This window comes from Sturnira hondurensis, unplaced genomic scaffold (assembly GCF_014824575.4).
Source record: "Sturnira hondurensis isolate 20B ecotype Veracruz unplaced genomic scaffold, ASM1482457v3 Scaffold0004136, whole genome shotgun sequence".
Taxonomy (NCBI): Eukaryota; Metazoa; Chordata; class Mammalia; order Chiroptera; family Phyllostomidae; genus Sturnira; species Sturnira hondurensis.
Window position 1 is genome coordinate 34,366,452 of NW_028076767.1, and position 18,116 is coordinate 34,384,567.

The 18,116-nt window shown below is 41.5% G+C and overlaps 2 protein-coding genes across 4 annotated transcripts in view; one reads left to right on the plus strand and one right to left on the minus strand.

Annotated features, from left to right (window-relative positions):
• Positions 1 to 4,395, minus strand: part of DNAJC10 (DnaJ heat shock protein family (Hsp40) member C10) — a 44,740-nt gene extending 40,345 nt beyond the window's left edge. The window contains exons 1-3 of the mRNA XM_037044336.1: positions 4,176 to 4,395; positions 2,331 to 2,678; positions 360 to 525 (exon numbers count right to left, since the gene is read on the minus strand). Coding sequence (XP_036900231.1) covers positions 360 to 525; positions 2,331 to 2,534 — 370 coding nt within the window. The 5' untranslated portion in view covers positions 2,535 to 2,678; positions 4,176 to 4,395. The remainder of the gene's footprint in view (positions 1 to 359; positions 526 to 2,330; positions 2,679 to 4,175) is intronic.
• A 100-nt stretch (positions 4,396 to 4,495) lies between these two features.
• Positions 4,496 to 18,116, plus strand: part of PDE1A (phosphodiesterase 1A) — a 437,635-nt gene continuing 424,014 nt past the window's right edge. Inside the window, exon 1 of one of the 3 annotated variants that reach the window (XM_037044340.1) lies at positions 4,496 to 4,556. The gene's annotated coding sequence lies outside the window, so the exon portion shown is untranslated. The remainder of the gene's footprint in view (positions 4,557 to 18,116) is intronic. The other 2 variants (XM_037044338.1, XM_037044337.1) reach the window with 2 other exon arrangements.

Consider the following 18,116-nt stretch of genomic DNA (forward strand, 5'->3'; position numbering starts at 1 on the left):
ACAGCAATAAAATTATTAACAATGGGATTTCTACTGCAGAGACAATAAACTTAAAAGAAACTTTAGCCTTTCTTGGAAAATATACACTCAAAAAATCTTAAAGGCTTCAATATTTAACTTCTAATGCAAATATTTTTCAATTAAATTGAAATTCTTATTTTGAAAACATTTAACAAGATTATGGCTTAAACACCTTCAGATCTGTGCACATCACAGCTACCACATGACTTTTCACTTCTACTCCCATGTTACATTAAAGAGTCAAGGTAACACACATTAACTACATGGCTGGGGAACAAAATTAATTTTCTAAATTTACTCAAAAACAAGAACTTCAAAGGTGTATCGTATCATCTTACCAAAATCGTAACGATAATAATTCCAGCTTTCATACTGGCCTCCTTCTTGATTATCCGCCAGTCCCTTTTCTCCGTATTTGTCATACTTTTTCCTCAGATCTTCATCTTTGAGTACTTCATATGCTCTATTTATTTTTAAAAAATCACTATGTGCATTTGGATTATTCTATTAAAAATATTAGATATAACAGTTGTTTCAGAATCAAAATCCAGTCTCTTCAGAACCTGTATCTAGATTTAATTTAATCTTGAAATTTCTGGGAGAACAGATACCAAGGTAAGAAGGAGTAGTACAAGATGAGGTGGATTATCATGGGTTGAAATTAAACAAGGATTTCTTAATATTTACAGCCCCCCCCCAAAATAAAAGTAAAAGAGAAATGAGACCTGATGCCTCAAAAGGATAGATGTGGCTATACAATGTAAGTCATTCCTTCTAAGAAATGCAACCGAGAAAAAACTAACGAACCCTTGGAAATGCTTAGTATTGTTAAGTATTATCTGTTACCCTTAAAACTATTACAAACAGACTATTTTTCTATTTGAGGTTAAACTAATACACTAACTAAAAAAAAGTAAGTGCTGCACCCTGGCCAGTGTGCCCTGTTGGCTGGAGCGTCGTCCTGTAAACCAAAAGGCTGTGGGTTTGATTCCTGATCAGGGCACATGCTGAGGTTGCTGGTTCAGTCCCTGGTTGGGGCATGTGCACAAGGCAACTGATTGATGTTTTTCTCTCCCCCTCTCCACACACCCTCCATCTAAAATCAATTACCATGTGCTCAGCTGTGGATTAAAAAAAAAGTATGTACCCCAATCTATCAGATAATAAAAGTAGTATCAGAGCAACAACTAAAATAGATTGGAAATATTCCTTATTTGTTACTATATCAAAGAATTGGTTTTTAAAACAATACTTTAATCTAAATATTACTTAAGTTGTAAAAGGTGTACACCTTTTCATATGGAAACTTAAAAAAATCTCATTCTGAAATTTTAAAGAAAGGAAAAAAAAGCCTAAAAAGAGCACAATATAGATTCAAAAGAAAGATTACTAATAACAAGAGATTTAGAAAAATAGATGCTAGTGCTCAGTTTTACGCAATCAAAACAAAATTATCCCATGTTTAAACCCTATGTAGAAAACAGAAAATTATAACCATATCTCTCTCCTTGACAAGTATCAAATCTCAATAAAAAATTAAGTAGATGATTTATAAAAACAGTATAAGATTTAAAAGTACTTTTGAAAGATTACATTATTTGATACACAACAGAATGTTATGATTGAAATTAGCTTGATTTGACTGTTCTCAAGCTTTACTTATAATACTTCCGGACTGTGGTCTTAGATTTGTGCACGGGAGAAGACAGAGAAAGTTGAAGCATGCTATCATTAGCATGCTATTACTGCCATTTTTAGCAAGACATACTCTCTAAGTTCTAAGGAAATATATCTGTATATTTTACCACTCCAACATATTTGATTTTAACCTACTTTTCTAAGAAAATGACTTCATAGATATTGTTTGTTTTGGGGTTGACATCTGTATTAGAACTGTTGGAAATTTAGTTTTCAAATTAAGTGGGAATTGTATTTTTGGTACTGACATTCCTTTATACTGTTTTAAACAAGAACTTTGTTGCTTTTAGTACTTAAGCTGAATTTTGACTTTTCACATGTGATTGTTCTTAAGCACTTTGAGCACTTATTTAAAATAATTTGGGTAAATATTAAAAGTTACTAAAATAGGCCCTGGCTGGTGTAGCTCAGTGGATTGAGTGTGGGCCTGAGAACCACAGGATCATGGTTCGATTCCCAGTCAGGGCACATGCCTGGGTTGCAGGCCAGTTCCCAGCAGGGGACTCACGAGAGGCAACCTTCTCTTCCCCTCTAAAGATAAATTAATAAAAATTTTTAAAAGTTACTAAAATATATTAATCAGGTATGTTCAAAAAGAAATTTTTACCTACCGGATTTTTATCAGGATGAAGCTTCAATGCCAACTTTTTGAAAGCTTGTCGTATTTGTCTACTGCTTGCAGTTTTGGATACACCAAGTAAACTGTAAAAATCCTGATCTGTAGCCACTAAAATGGCCATATACACTATTAAAAAACAGAGAATGACCTTTCTCAAGTCTCTGACATAGTCATCTTTATTGAACCAGACTCCCATTCTTTTCCTTATACACGTTCTGATTTAAGTGAACATTAAGAAACACTGCTGGTTCCAGCTGATGTAATCTGCGAGATTGAGAAGTTCTGTCCAATTACTCCAAGGGTGACTCGCACATCATAATATTGTCTCTCTACTGTTAATCTAAAGAGAAGAAACCAAGTAGTTAAAATACATTAAAAAACTTGAAAACCCAACAATAAAATTATTTATTAAATAACATGATTAGCAGTATAATCTCCATTAAATACCAAATCTGGGTGAGCACCCAAGCCTTATTCTCTAGGGGCCTTTTTGGCTGCTTCTATATCTAGGTATGCATATTTATGAAATCACTCAAGATACTTAAAAGCCAGCTAGAACTATTAAAAAACAAACTCAGCAACTTACTCTGATCAGCACCAGAACATAACAGCAAGGACATGGGGGAGTGTTGAGGGGAGAATGGACTGTTTCCTTCCTTTTTCTTATCCAGCTAAAGCATTGCCCTTTTGTAACACAGCTTCCTTCTGGGCCACTTCTTCAACCCTTTGACACTATTCACTTTTCATTTTAATCAGATTTCACTTGGAGGAAATATCCTTTGGTGGGAAGTGGCGGGGGGGGGGGGGGGCGTACTAGAAGGAAGCACTGACCTTCCAAAGGTCTGTATTTTCATATAACCTTTCAAACGGGGCACTGAATTTTTATTGTTATAATAGACAACTTACACTTAAGACCCTTTTCCTCCAGTATTTTCTCAGAAGGTGCTTACATTATATTTAAGTAGACATTATTTTATAAAATGAAAGAATAACTGCAAACAATGTAACTTTACTCCATATTTTTGTGTTTGTTGGAAATACATATACAAAAAGAAAAAAGGAGAAGGGGATCAGTTACTTTGACATGCTCACCTGGGTAGTGGAAAAATAAGATCAGACAGCATTTAAACTTGTATATTGTACTTCCAAGGATCTCATAATACTTTAGAAAAAACTAACCTTCCTGGCATCCTCAGGTTCTTTCTTCATTTAAACCTGAACGTCCGTTTAAATTTTTCCTCCTTACCTGTTAATGGTCTTTGGCTCATTTCTAATCCCTCCTTTTCCCTACTAAAAATACCCTTGTAAAATCCAGTGATGGATATTAAGGAATATCCAGATCAGAAAACGATTAGCCAAAAACAGAGAACATATCCCCAAACACCATGTTGGGTCCAGTGGTGTTCCACGCCCAGCAGTTGTTCTCAGCGTGGGAGTGAACGGCTTGCTCTGTGCCGAGCTATGGGGACAGGTGGAAACTGCAGGTAAATGCAATGTGAACACCTCTTGCAGCCATCACTCTAAAACAGGATGCGGGGAGAGGGAAAAGATGGAGATACAAGGCTACAGAGACAGTCAAGTGTTTCTGGTGTGTGAAATCTTGGGACACAGAGGGGAGAAAGGAGCCCTAATAACTGAAGCTAAAGTGAGAAAATGAATCAAGAAGCGGGGAACCGCCGGCATGAAGGGTAATAAGGGGAAGACGACGGGGAGCGAGAAGACAGTAAACCGGTCTCCAAGCAAAGAGGGTTCAAATTCAGGTGCACCGCAGTTCCGCCCTCCCTTCAAAGAGGGCCCGGGAAGCCGCCGGCCCCAGCAGGGTATTGCCCATGCCCACCTCGGTATTGCGGGTCGCCACCAGCAGCTACTCTCCCATCCTCTATCTCTCACGGCTGACCCTACCCGGCCAAGGACAGCTGTGAGTGTGGGAGGGAAGCGCACTCTCTCCGGAAGCCGGGCAGCCGCGCTCGGGACAGTGGAGGTAAAGCAGTACCGGCAACAGCGTGAGCAGCCAGCTCCAGTCGGCTTCCTGCGCTGGCTTCGACGGCGAGCCGGGGCGGGGCCAGGCGCGGGGCACTGTGGGAAAGGCGTGAACCACTTGGCCTGGGTGGACAGGTTGCGGGCCTTGGGTGCAGGGCGGCGGGGTGGGAAGGGCGGTGTAGGTTTAGGTTGACGTGGCGGTCGGCCGGCGGAATCCGGGTCCGGTTTCCACCCGGAGGTAAGCCACGCGCTATAACCGCAAAGTCCGCCCCCCACACTGTGGAGACTGGCGCAAGCCGTGGGCCAGACCAGAACAAGAAAGCCCGCCCCTTCCTGCTCCTGTTGCTGTGGTGACAGGGAACCCCTCCCTTACGGGGGGGGCATGGTTTTGGCTACGATTTTTTCTGTGATCCTTTTCTTAAAAGGGAGGCGACCTACAGAGGACTTTTTTGGTTGGTGGGTGGGTGGGGCAGAAAGGGGAAATTTTGCGAAAAAAGGAAATCTCAACTGAAGTGACATCGTTTTCAGTGTCAGAATATAGGGTTCTTTTGTAGATTGGTATTTAGATAGCAAGTTCTAGGTATTAGGCATGCTGTTACTTCCATGCCTTCTCAGTAGATTGAGGTAGGGCATATATATGTGTATACACACAGGTTCACATTTACATATATATGAAACTATGAGTTTACACTAAAACTTCTAATTCCAGTATAATGCTACAGGAGCCATTCCATTCAGTCTAGTTTTCTCCTTGCCATTTGTGTAGCTCCTTTCCCTGGCAATGAGAAACCTGGTTCCCTTTATCCTTGCTATGTATGCATTTAACTTTCAATCCTCCGATATGTAACCACTTTCCCACTGTTGAGGCTAGCCCCTCTTCTGTGCAGTCGCTGTCTTCATCCTGCTTGGATCCCCACGCTTGACACCCGGGTGCTCTCTCTAGCAGGTGCTCAGCTACTTTGCAAATGTTCCAACCTGTGCCAGGCTGCCCTCCCACAGGGATACCCTGAAAGGGCTCTAATATGCGCTCACTCACACTCCCATCCCTCTGCCTCTGCCCAGTGTGGACGCACTCCTCACCTTGATTGGACTCTGACGCTGTGCCTGCACATAATTAATGACTTTTGGTCTGAATTATTCAGGGTAGGGGGAGGGCCATGACTATTTTTTAAATAATCATTTAAACCATAGTTTGAAGAATGTATTTTAGGAGCAAATCTGGCTATGAGACTATTGTAATGGGCCAGCAATAGATAATGGTGGCTGGGTCCAGGGTAGTGTTAATTCACATATAGATAAATAGATTCAGGAAAAAAAGGAGGTAACGTGTATAGGATTTGGTAATGAATTGGCCATGTGAGGAAGAGAAAGATATTTGAAGGTCCATCTCTCCTTCAGATAATTGACATCAGAGATGTCCACTTCCTTCAGGGAAACCAAAACCTTGCCAACCTCGATATAATAAATCAAAACTTGCTACAATCACTCCATCATATATGTATGAGGTATGTTATGGCAGATGGACCATTTTGTTTCATTTTTAGTTCCATCTGTGGAATTGCTACTCATTTTTCAAGACCTAGTTCATATTTCTTCTGAAAAGTAATTTTCTGTGAGCCATTCAAGCATGTGGACTCCTCTATCTTTTAGTGCTGCATTTATCACACCATATTATAATTATATTTCATTGGCTGCCTTAGTATAATTAATTCTTTGAGACCAGGAATTGATTTTTTCTGTTTGCTTTGTAATATGCTAAATATTGGATACATCAAAGATCTGCTTCAAAGAACAGTGGTACAACGAGATCTTTTTTCTGTGATGACATTTTGGGACACTTAAAATACATTCCTTTGGGGACTTCTGGTTAAGAAATCCCAGTGTAGGTAAAGGTGGAACTAGCCTCCTTTCACAACCATATCAAAGTTATAACTATTCAGAACAACCATCATTGAGAACCACCTAAAACTTGTTGAATAGAAGTTCTACAACTAGGGTCTTAAAGGAGAAGCCACAGTGAGACTGGTAGGGGAGCAGAGACACAGAACAGGCTGTTTTATCCACATGTAGTGGATTAAAGTTGGGAGGAATTTATCAGCTGCAGACATCCCATCTGAGGAGTGAGGGTTCCAAGCCCCACATACCAGGCACTCCACCCAGGGTTCTAGTGCTGGGAGGAGAAAACCCCCAGAAATTCTCACTGTAAAAAGCAGAAGAATTGAGGCTGAGGGAGATGGAGATCTTCTGGAGTCCCAGGCAGTTGCTCTTTAAAAAATTTTCTTTTTAATTTCTTGATTTGAGAGAGAGACAGAGAGAAATTGACTTGTTGTTTCACAGAGAGAAATGTGTTGTTTCACATTTATGTATTCATTGGATGATTCTTGTATGTGCCCTGACCGGGAAATCAAACTCACAATCTTGGTATATCAGGACAGCACTATACAAACTGAGTTACCTGGTCAAAGCCCAGGTAGTTCCTCTTAAAGAGCCAGAACAGACTTACTCAGATTCACTCCTTCTGAGCTCCAGCACTGGGGCAGCAGCTTTAAAAACACCAGAAACATATAGGGAGGAACTGAATTGTCCAGCATCAGGGAGAGAGCCAGGGTGGGATGCAGTTTTCTCCCAGACAGAAGTACTGGCAGAGGCCATTGTTTCTTTGATGAACCCTCCCCACCAGCAGTCAAATGTTACTTACTTTTTTCCTCAGTGCATAGTTAGAATGTACTTGCCATCTATTGAATACATGTATTATGATGAAATGAAGAATCAATATTTATTATGTGCAGAGAGAAAAGAATAGTCTTTTATTCCTAGAGTCCTTATTGTCTGGCCTTGGGGAGAGTCATAAAAAACACACATGTAGTAATATCATGTTGAATGAGTGATTTAAACAATGATGCATAGGGACTCAATTTTGGGCATAAGTGCTCAAAGAAGAATCAGAAGACTTCTGATTCTGGGTGTTTCTAAGTTAAAAAAAAAAAGAATTCCTTAACAGACTTGGAATTATTATAGAACCAGGTAGAAACTTTGAGGTCTCTTAAATTTGTAGGGGAGAAAACCAAGGCCCAGGAAGGTTAATAAGTGTGACTTGCCTAAAGATACTCAAATGTAAATGGTTGAAGTGGAATATAGTCTGTTTTCTTAGCAACTGGGAAATGATAATCATAATCATAATAACTAAAATTGACACATGCTTTATATTCTAAGGCACTACATCAAGCACGTTACATTAACATATTCTGTGGTTGTAACAGTTCTGTGAAGAACATTTATTGTGTCCATTTTACAGATGAGGGAACTGAGGGTGAGAGAGCGTGAGCTCCGAGCCCAGTGCTGCACAGTTAGTAATGGTGACATTCGGATTCCTGCCCGGGGGGTCTAGATGTGGATGGGGTCCATGAGGAACACCACAGTCAGTTCATTGGAATATTTCGACAGTGTTTATGAAAGCTAAGATATATGCTATTTTCGTAGCATTTTTTATAATAACATAGTAACCTATCACAAGAGCAAGATTTGGGAGGGGGGGTAAATTGTAGTATTTTTTGGACCAAATCTCATTTGTAAAGACAAATTGGTTGATATCTTAAAATCATCTATAGCACTAGCCTGTGGAATTGACATTCAACAGATGTGTTAAATTCAGTTGAACTTGCAGTTTTTCATAAGTAATTTTATATTTTTATCTCCAATAAGCAGGTCAACCTCTACCTTTAACTGACCTTTCTTTTGTGCTTGTTTCCTTACATTCAATTATTTTGACACTAGATGTTGTTTAAAATGTTATGTGGTAATTAAACACAAACTAACCAAAGTCAAAATCAAGCAGACATGGCAATGCATACACACAAATACATGTGTATGTACATGTAAATATGTATATATATTTTGTGTACATTGTCTTTTCCTGTCACTGATTCCTAAATAAATACTTGCTAAGATGAATTGATAGCAAACAAAAAGCAGATATGGGTGGGCAGTCCTAGTGAAATATTGTTTTCTTTCCATTTTACCTGGTAAACAGCAGAAGACCAGGAGATCAGATTATCAATTGATAAAATGTGCCTCCAAGTGTACCCACGTCCCACATCTTTACAGGTGACAGAGAGATTTATTCTTTGAAAAATAAATTCACATCATTGTTGCGGAACCACAAGTGCCCTCAGCAGACCAGAAATTTTGGAGCAACCCTGAAATGTGGAAGACAAAGGGCTGAACTGAGAAATTGCTGAGCAGCACACAAGGAAGGATACTGCAGACTGTGAGAATGACTCTGGATGTTTGAAACGAAAGAGCGGAGTGACCCAGGAATGAGGCAGTTGGAGCTGTTGGTTGGTTCGGTAGGGGCACTGCATTTAGGGTAACTATATAGGTTGACCCCTGTTTCCAAAATCATCCCCAGATCTGATGATTCACTACAATGACCCACCAGACTAAGAATATAATTGTGCTGATGGCTAAGATTTATTCTAGGGAGAAAATACAAAGCAAAGCCAGCAAAGGGAAAAGGTGCACAGAGTCTGGAGGAAATCGGAAGGAAGCTTCTAAGCATCCAACCCCAGAGCAGTCACAGAGGAAACACAACTCGCTGTTGGAATTGTAACAACATGTGCAAAGGGTTGTGTACAAGGGAAGCTCATCACGGACCAAGTTGCTAAGGTTTTTACTGGGAGCTGGATATTAGGTATCCTCTGCTTGGCAGGCACCAAAATTCTAGACTCCTAGAAGAAAAATAAATGTTTATCACAAATAACATTGCATTTAGAACTTAGGCACAGTGAGCGATTCTTGTCATTTAAGAACTTAGTATTTTTGACAGCCAATAGATCCAATAAATGGAAGATTTTACCTGAGAGGAAATGGAAGATCTATGGATTATGAAAAAAACTTTAAGTATGTATGTTGAAAATATACAAAGGAATAAATTGGGTGAAAGTTTAGAATAGAGTTGTCTGAGACATTCCTTGCAGGCTGTCCTCTCACAGAAGGGAGCAGTCCTTTTGCTGAGCTCCATGGCAATCAGCTACAGCTGAGTGTTTAAAGACCCTAGTGCTGGAAGAATTCGGAGGCGATAGACCAAGCCACTGATCCAACATCTGCAACCACAAGGCTTAGATCCAAAGCCCTGATCATGACAGAGAGGCGCTGGGGGTTTTTCTATCAAAACCTGCTCAGCACAGGACTCGGGTGCTCCTCTGAGCCCAATGTTTGACCTTCCACATGCCTGGGTCCTAGCCCAGGATGAAGCAGGCAATGGAGTAGTACTTCTTTCATCTAGCCCTTCATTCTCAGGAGTTTTATCACAAGCCTGTTGTGTGTGATGTCTGATCATTTGATACTGTTCACTCTACAATCAGCACAAAAAAATAGAGAATGTGGCCCAGCATAACAAGGTACCACAGAGCTAAGACCTACCCTGGAAACGAAAAAAGCCCAGATAAGGCAATATGACTAGCTTCAAGTATTGGGATGGATAAAAATCAGCTGGTTGCAGAAACTAGTACTTTGAAGTCCCAAGTTTCTTAAGCAGTAAATTTGCTGAGAAATGTCAAGACCTGTGGAGATACAGACCGCTGATATTCCATGGCTGCTATTAAGGCCTGAGAGGAAGTTGCACAGGAGGTGAGGCAGAAGGGGAAAGGTAAGCTGGAACTGAGGGTGAAAACTACTGGTTGGATATTCTGATAGGTGGAATACAAAAAGATTTTTAGATAAGATAAGGGCCACTGAATGGACCATTTCCCTAATCCACTTCGTAGAACCAGAGCCTTGTATGTTGCTACAGTGAGGCAATGTTAGGGCACCATGTAGCAAGAAGAGGGAGAAGTATAAACTGTGTGGCCCTTGTGATTGCTGCCTGCCCCGCCTTCTCCCAAGAAGGTGGTAGCCTGCTATCAGACCTAGGGAACTGAAAGGACTTCTGGGTAGGCCTCTACGATGAGGCTGCTTCTTGAAAGGCCATGCAGTTACGGCATTTATACAAAGGGACCAAATGGAATAACATTCAAAGTGTTCCTAACTATGTTCTATGACACAAAAATTAGGATGTAGAGGCCCTCTCTTGTGATAACCAGACTGAGAGCTTAGTGTGTGAGATAAAGGAACTACTAGGAGAGGGCCAGACCATCAGGAGGATGAGAACAAGGAGGAACCACAAATTATATGCCCTTCTATGATGTGTCGATGATAATATGGCTTCTCTAATAAGACAGGTGTCCTCTGGGTAGTTGCTAACCAATCTACCCCAGTCTACCCCACCGTGACCCCAGAGTCACCTGATCATTCATGTACTAAAGCAGAGGAATTGGTTGTCCAGCGCAGACACTCACATGCACAGCTAAAGCGTTGGAGGTATGATGCTGTTTACTTTTGGACTATCCAGCGAGCCTCCACTCAGACACTGGGTTATACTTTAAGGCCCCATAATACGCTGGGTCTCCCACCATAGGTCCCTATGGCTGTTACATGCGCATATCACCTGCCTAGTGTGTGGCAGTAGAGTGCTGGAACAGGTCCCTGAAAAAGACAAATTTCACCAGTCTGCTGCTTACCATCCCATTGGTAGACTGGCTGGAACCCCTGCCTAATGCTATGTCTGCCCTAGGTGCACCCCTCAAGGGTTTATCTGTTTTTAACCACCTTTTATCAATCCAGAAAATGGGGAGCATGGAAGTGTCTGGAGTGGAGCAAAGACAGTGCAGGACCCCACCCAGATCTGCCTTTCCACAGTCTCTTTCCCCATCCTGTTCTGTTCTGCCTTGATCAGTCAGTCGGGAGACCTTGACGGCCTCCTGTGTCAGTGCCCTGGAGGCACGCCTGTATCCTGGATCACACAACCAGGGTCACGCCTATTGTCTCTGCCTTGTCCCTTGTAAGATCATCCTTCCACTTCTCCTGGTTGTTGTACTTCCCTGGAGGGTACAATATTACAAGGGACAAGGAAGAGAAAATAGGCATGGTCTGGCTACATGATTCAGGATACAGGGGCAAGCCAAAGAGCGTGAATAAGGGCTCGTGGACGATGGTGGGGGCTTGACTGTGGGGGTGGGGGGTGCATGGGGCAGGGGAGAGCAATGGGGAAGAAGTGGGGCAACTGTAACTAAACAACAATAAAAGAAAAGAAAAGGGGGAAATCACCTATTACCTCACCATATAGAAGTAACATTTTTGAAAAATTTAATATATTTTACTAAATATATGATTTTACTTTAATAAAAAATATTTACTTCCAGGTACAGAGAGTGACTCTGTTGTGTGGCCACTAGACTCATCATTCTTATAAACACATTCTTATCTCTATAAAAGATAGGCGAATGTGGTGGCATGAGGGGAAGTCCCAGGTCCCAGAGAAACTGATTTATGGTTTGGTGGATCCAATAGCAGCTCTGCCTGCCAATGGCATTTTCAGTGTCATTGGGTCTGCTGGTCATAAGGTCCATTTGTGAATGGTTTGCATCAGAGCTTAGATCTACTTATTGCAGTCCCGTTCTTAATTCATCTAGGTAATTGAAGTAGCACATTTAAGTATCGTAGATATTGCCTCCAAAATTCAGGAGGCCACCAAATGTTGAACATCTTCCTTCACTGATGCAGCAACTCATACCTTTATGCCCCTATAAAAGGGATATTCCAACATGTTCTAGATGCCTAGAATCAAGAAATTGTACCAGTATAGCCACCTGCTGAAATTTATCTCCTATTCTCTCACCTGTGTATGCCTTAGCAAGGTGTGGTGCATTCTGCGTATCTGTTCCACACCGATATAGTGGATCAGCACGACTGTCTTCCTGTGTACGGCTTATGTCACTTAGCATGAGTGTTTCTAGGTCATCCATGTGCTTGCATATGGCAGAATTTCCTTTTTTTATATGAAATATATATTTTTAAAGATTTTATTTATTTATCTTTAGAGGGGAAGGGAAGGAGAGAGGGATAGAAATATCAAGGTACAGTTGCCTCTTGTGAGTCCCCTGCTGGGAACTGGCCTGCAACCCAGGCATGTGCCCTGACTAGAAATCGAACCACGATGGTGTGGTTCGCAGGCCCACACTCAATCCACTGAGCTACACCAGCCAGGGCCAGAATTTCCTTTTTAAAGACTGCATGATATTCCATCATATATATATATGTATATATATATATACACACACACACACACACACATGACATTTTTAATCAGTTTATCTGTTGACAAACACCTAAACTGTTTCTGTACCATGGCTATTGTGAATAATGCTACAATGGACATGGGAGTGCAGATACCTTTTTGAGATTATGATCCATTTCCTCAGGGTTTATATCTAAAAATGGGATTGCTGGATCATACAGTAGTTTTATTTTTCATTTTTGAGGAACCTCCATACTGTTTTTCATAGTGGCTGTACCAAGTTACATTGCCACCAACAGTGCACAAAGTTCTGCTTTTCTTGATATCTTCGCCAACACTTGTTAAGTCTTGTCTTTTTAATAATAGACATCCGGACAAGCATGAGGTAATATCTCATAGTGGTTTTGATTTGCATTTCCATGATGGTTACTGATGTTGAACTCCTTTTTTATTATGCTATAGTCTCATTTGCTTATCTTTGCTTTTGTTACCTGTGCTTTTGGTGTCAAATCCAAAAAATCATCTTCAAGAACAATGTCAAGGAACCTGACATTTTAAGTTTTCTCCTAGGAGTCTTATGGTTTCAGGTCTTTATGTTCAAGTCTTTAACCCACTTTGAGTTAACTTTCGTATGTGGTGTAAGGTAGCTGTTGAATTTTATTCTGTTGTGTGTGGCAGTCCAGTTTTCCCAAAGGAGAGACTGTCCTTTCTCCATTGTAGATTCTTGGTTTCTGTGTCATAAATTAATTGACCATATATGCATAGGTTTATTTCTGGGTTCTCTTTTCCATTGATCTACGTGTCTGTTTTTAAGCTAATACATTAGGGTTTTCTATATACACTATTATGTCATCTGAAAATAAAGATGATTTTACTTTTTTCACATTTCAATGCTTTTCATTTCTTTCTGTTGCCTAATTGCTCCCATTAAGATTTCTAGTACTATCCTGAATAAAAGTGTAAGACTGGGCAGTCTCATCTTATTGCTGATTTTAGAGAAAAAGCTCCCAGCTCTTCACTATTGAATATAATTTTAACTGTGCGTTTGTCATTTATGGCCTATATTATGTTGAGGTGTGTGTTCTTTCTATATTCAGTTTGCTGAGTTTTTACCACAAAAGGATACAAAATTTTGTCAAATGTTTTCTCAGTTTTTATTGATGCGATCATGTGATTTTTATCTTTTGTTAATGCAGTGTACTCAATTTGTTGATTTGCATAACTTGAAACATCCATGCATCCCACAGGAAAATCCCACTTGATCATGGTGTACGATCATTTTAATATGCTATTGAATTTGGTTTGTTAATATTTTGTTGAATATTTTTGTGTCTATGTTAACCAGAATGTTGGCTTGTCATTTTCTTCTTTTATAGTGTCTGTATCTGGCTTTTGTATAAGATTAGTGCTCTCCTTGTAAAATGAGTTTGGATGTGTTTCCTTCTTTTCAATTTTTTTGGAAGAGTTTGAGAAGGATTGGTATTAATTCATCTTAGAACGTTTGGGAGAATTCACCTGTAAAGTCAACAGGTCTTGAGCTTTTCTTTGTTGATAGGTTTTTGATTACCAAGTCAATCTTCTTACTATTAGTGATGAGTCTGTTCAGACTTTCTATTTTCACATGATTTTGGTAGGTTGTATGTTTCTAGGACTTTGTCCATTTCTAGGTTATTTAATTTGTTGGCAAGTGATTGTTTATAATAGTCTCTTATGAGCCTTTGTATTCCTGTGTTAGTGCAATGTTTTTGTTTTTGTTTACAATTTTATCTGAGTCCTCGTTCTCATTTTCTTGGCAAGTTTAGCTATCAGCTTTTATATTTTATCTTTTCAAAAAATAGCTCTTAGTTTCATTAAGCTTCACAGTCTTTATTTTATTTATTTATTTTCACTTTGATCTTTGTTATTACTTTTCTTACTAACTTTGGGATTAGTTTGTTCTTTTTTTTCCAGTTCTTTGAGGTATAAAGTTAGGTTGTTTATTTGAGATTTTTTTTGTAATGTAGGCATTTATTGCTATACCTTTCCTCTTAGAACTGCTTTTGAAGTGTCCCATATGCTTTGGTATTTTGTGTTTCCATTTTCATTTTTTTCAAGGTCTTTTAAAAAATTTCTTCTTTGACTTATTGATTGTTTAAGAACATGTTTTTTAATCTTCACACATTTGTGAATTTTCCAGTTTTCTTCTTGTAGTTGATTTCGAGTTTTATATCTTGGTGGTTAGAAAAGATGCTTGATGCGGTTTCAGTCTTCTGAAACTTATCACACTTGTTTCGTGGCCCAACCTACGACCCGTCCTGGAGATCTGTGTTTTAGAGGGATGGGTGTGCCGCCTCTGCTGGCAGAACTGCTTCTGTACCACTGAAACCTGCTCCCCTGCTGTTTTGTTTTGTTTTGTTTTTTTTTTTTTGGCTATAGTATTGTGGAACTTGTGAAGTCAAGCCAGTTGGCTATCAGAACTAGGTGATTTTGGGGCCTGGCATTTGGGTTTCATCTATAAAAGTTGGGGTCCTCATGGTGTGAATGTTTCTTTCAGGAAAATTGGGGATTTGATTCTGTTGTTGGAATGAGCCGCATGGAGAACGTAGGGAAGTGCCCACTGGTTTCCCGGGTCTCTTTGGAGGATTGCAGCCTCCCTCTAGATATGTGTTAAATTAGAAGTTGGATCCTCAGGCAGCAGCTTGTAAAGTCTGCAATCAGACCCCTTTCAGGGCAAGATTGGCAGGTGAATGTTATACCTGTTCTTTCTGTGTTGAGCCCTGGGGGGATAACCAGGACAAGGGCAAGCATTGCTGGCTGTCACAGCCAGGCATTTAGGGGTCCCATTTTTCAGGAGCAGCTGGAAATGATGAAGTTTCAGGCATTCATACAACACTTTCCAGAGAGATACTGGCAACCTTGTCTTACTGGAGTGAGCCATGAGAAATGGGCGCCTTTGCCCACTACCCCTGTGCTGGGCCTGGGGGGGGGCAGCTGTGGCATGTGTTCGTGCCCCCTTCAGGAACTGCTTCATTGTTTGCCAGAGTCCCATGGATGTCATGGACAATAGCCCTGTTAGCCCTCAATAGCCAGGTGCCTTGGGGACCTGTCCCTTGTGTGGGAGTCTTAAAAGCTGACCCAGCCTAAGAGCTGAGTGCTGCCTAGATGTTTGATGATTCTTTCTCTTTCCTCTCAGATTGTTCCGATTCCCTGATCAGAACCAGAATTTCTGTTCCCTCTGTTCATAAAAGCATTATAATCAGGTGTCTTTTAACATGGGGAGTCACTGACCTTTCAAGGGCCATGAAAATTAACGAGTGAGGATGGGCCTGCTTTTCCAGGATGTAAGTTGGAATTAATATAAGAGGAACTTAAACATACATTGCCACTGAGGGCTGAGGAGTTCTTAGAAATAAAGATCAAATCCCAAGTAGGACTTTTAACCTAACATGAAACATACATCTTCAACTACTTACCCACACCCTGCCCTGAAAAGATATTCTATCTTGCTTTCTTTAGTTTCTCTAGATTAATTTGGCTGGTTCAGATATACTTTAGCCATCAACCTAAAGTACATAAACTGTTTGATATCATTAACTTTGATCTCTGTTTGCCATTATAACTCAAAACTTTAAAAAGTAATGGTTATCCTTTTAGAGAGTACTTTGTGTGACTTTCTGAAAGATCACAAGAAAGTGAATAATTTATACAAATCTGAACTATTATGTCACTTCTTTACTCATTTCATTTCTAACAGGAGAAGACTTGAATTTCTACCAGTCATGTCAACAGTGGTGAGGGAGCAACACCAGTCAGTCACTTCGCTAGATTGATTCCAGGCAAAAAATTATTAATATGGCATACAAGTGAAGAGAGATGTAAATAATGAACAAAATGGCTTTAAAAACTATTGTATTATTCTTATTTGATATTGTTATTCCAGTTTAATAAAATATTTGAATATTTTCTTATTTAAACATCTTTTAAAAATAGCTTTTATAATCGTGAAAAATGAAACAGTGGGCCTCTATTTTCTCTGATCCCGTCTGTTAATTCATCGCACATCTCCCATGCTGTGCGTCCCCTACAAGCTTGTGTACATTTCCCTTCTCCCTCCCTGGAGTGCAGGCTTGTAAAGAAAGGGTGTCTGCCTTTCATCTCCACATCCTCCACTAAAAGCACAGTGCTCTGCAGACTGTGTATCCAGTGCATATTGTGTGCATCAATTATTACTTATCACATATGCTAAGGTTTCTCTCACAATTTTAACCTTAATTCTATATTGGTTTCTTTAGAGGAACCTAGAATCTAGAGTTCAAAAATTAGCTGAGTCTTCCTTAGATTATTATTTATTTATAGTTGTTAAAAGAGTGTTAACATAAAATGCAAGGATCAGAGTTCGGGGAAGATGGCGGCGGAGTAGGACAAAGGATTTCGCTTCTCTCCATGCGCCGGTGAAGGACCTGGCTGATCTGCGGAAGAACACAGCAGATGCTAAACTGGGACTCAGCATATAAGAAAGCAGGACTCCAGAGACTGTAGCGGACACTGAATGACCAGAAGTTGAGGAGAGGAGACGACCACAAATCAACAAGGGCGCAGATTGGAAAACACTGTAAGAGATCGGTCTTCCAGTAGTGGCAGAGAGAGGAGTGAGCATTCGGAAGCAAGCTCCGATAACTCGTGGAGTCAGGTTGCTGGCTTGGGAGAACTGAGAGTTGCCAGAGCACTCCCTGCTTCAAGGGCCCCGTGCCTGCCTGCGAGCAGTCCCGGGGAATCTCGGACTGCTGTCAGGGCCTCCAGAAGTGGGTCAGTTTCGAGCTCCATCCCTACTCAGCCGGCACAGATCAGCTCCATCCCTGCTCGCCGGTGGCGAGGCTACGCATCCTTGCTCAGCTGGCGCAGACTAGGAGACACTGTGAGTCAAGCATTGATCTTCAGCTTGACCAGCTGCAAATCGCTCACGCCTCCCTGGGGTTCCCGAGTGGCCCGCGCCATCGCCAGCGGGCTCCAACAGCCCCGCGCCCCTCCCCGCCCNGCCGCCCGCCCCCCCCCCCCCCCCCCCCCCCCCGCCCCGGTTTCCTGGACCGCGGGTAGCGCGCACCTCCTCGGTCCCGAGGGGCCCCGAGCAGGCCGTCTACTCAGGGAACTGCCAGTCGCCCGTGCTTTTCCGGTGGGGCGGGGTCTGCGCCGACCCTCGGCTTGGGGAATTGAGAGTCGCCCAGGTGATCCCTGTGGCACAGGACCTGCACTGGCTGGCGAATAAATTCGGGGAGTCTCTGGCTGCTGGCTGGGCCCCTGGAAGAGAGCCAGTCACCAGCTTCACCCCTACTCAGTCGGCGCAGACAGGGAAACACAGGGAGTCGGGCTGTTGCTGTTGGGTTTGGGAGAATTGTGAGTTGCCCTGTGTATTCAGCCACAACACAGGGAAAGGTCCACACCCAAGCCTACGAGAACAAGAAAGCCAGGCTGGGAGCGTGCACCCTCATGTCAGACCAGGGCTGGGAAGCCTGGGAGAAAATCTGCTCTCAGTAGGGTGCGGGTGAGAGGCGCCAGTCTGGATCTTGGGGGGTACTGGCAAGACCAGTTGAGTGTACCAAGGCGCGAGAAGAGCCACAATAACAGCCCCTCAGGCTGCTGCAGTTAGTGAGACCAAACGGGTTGACTCGCTGGACACCAACCGGAGGAGTAGAGAGAGCAGAGAAGACC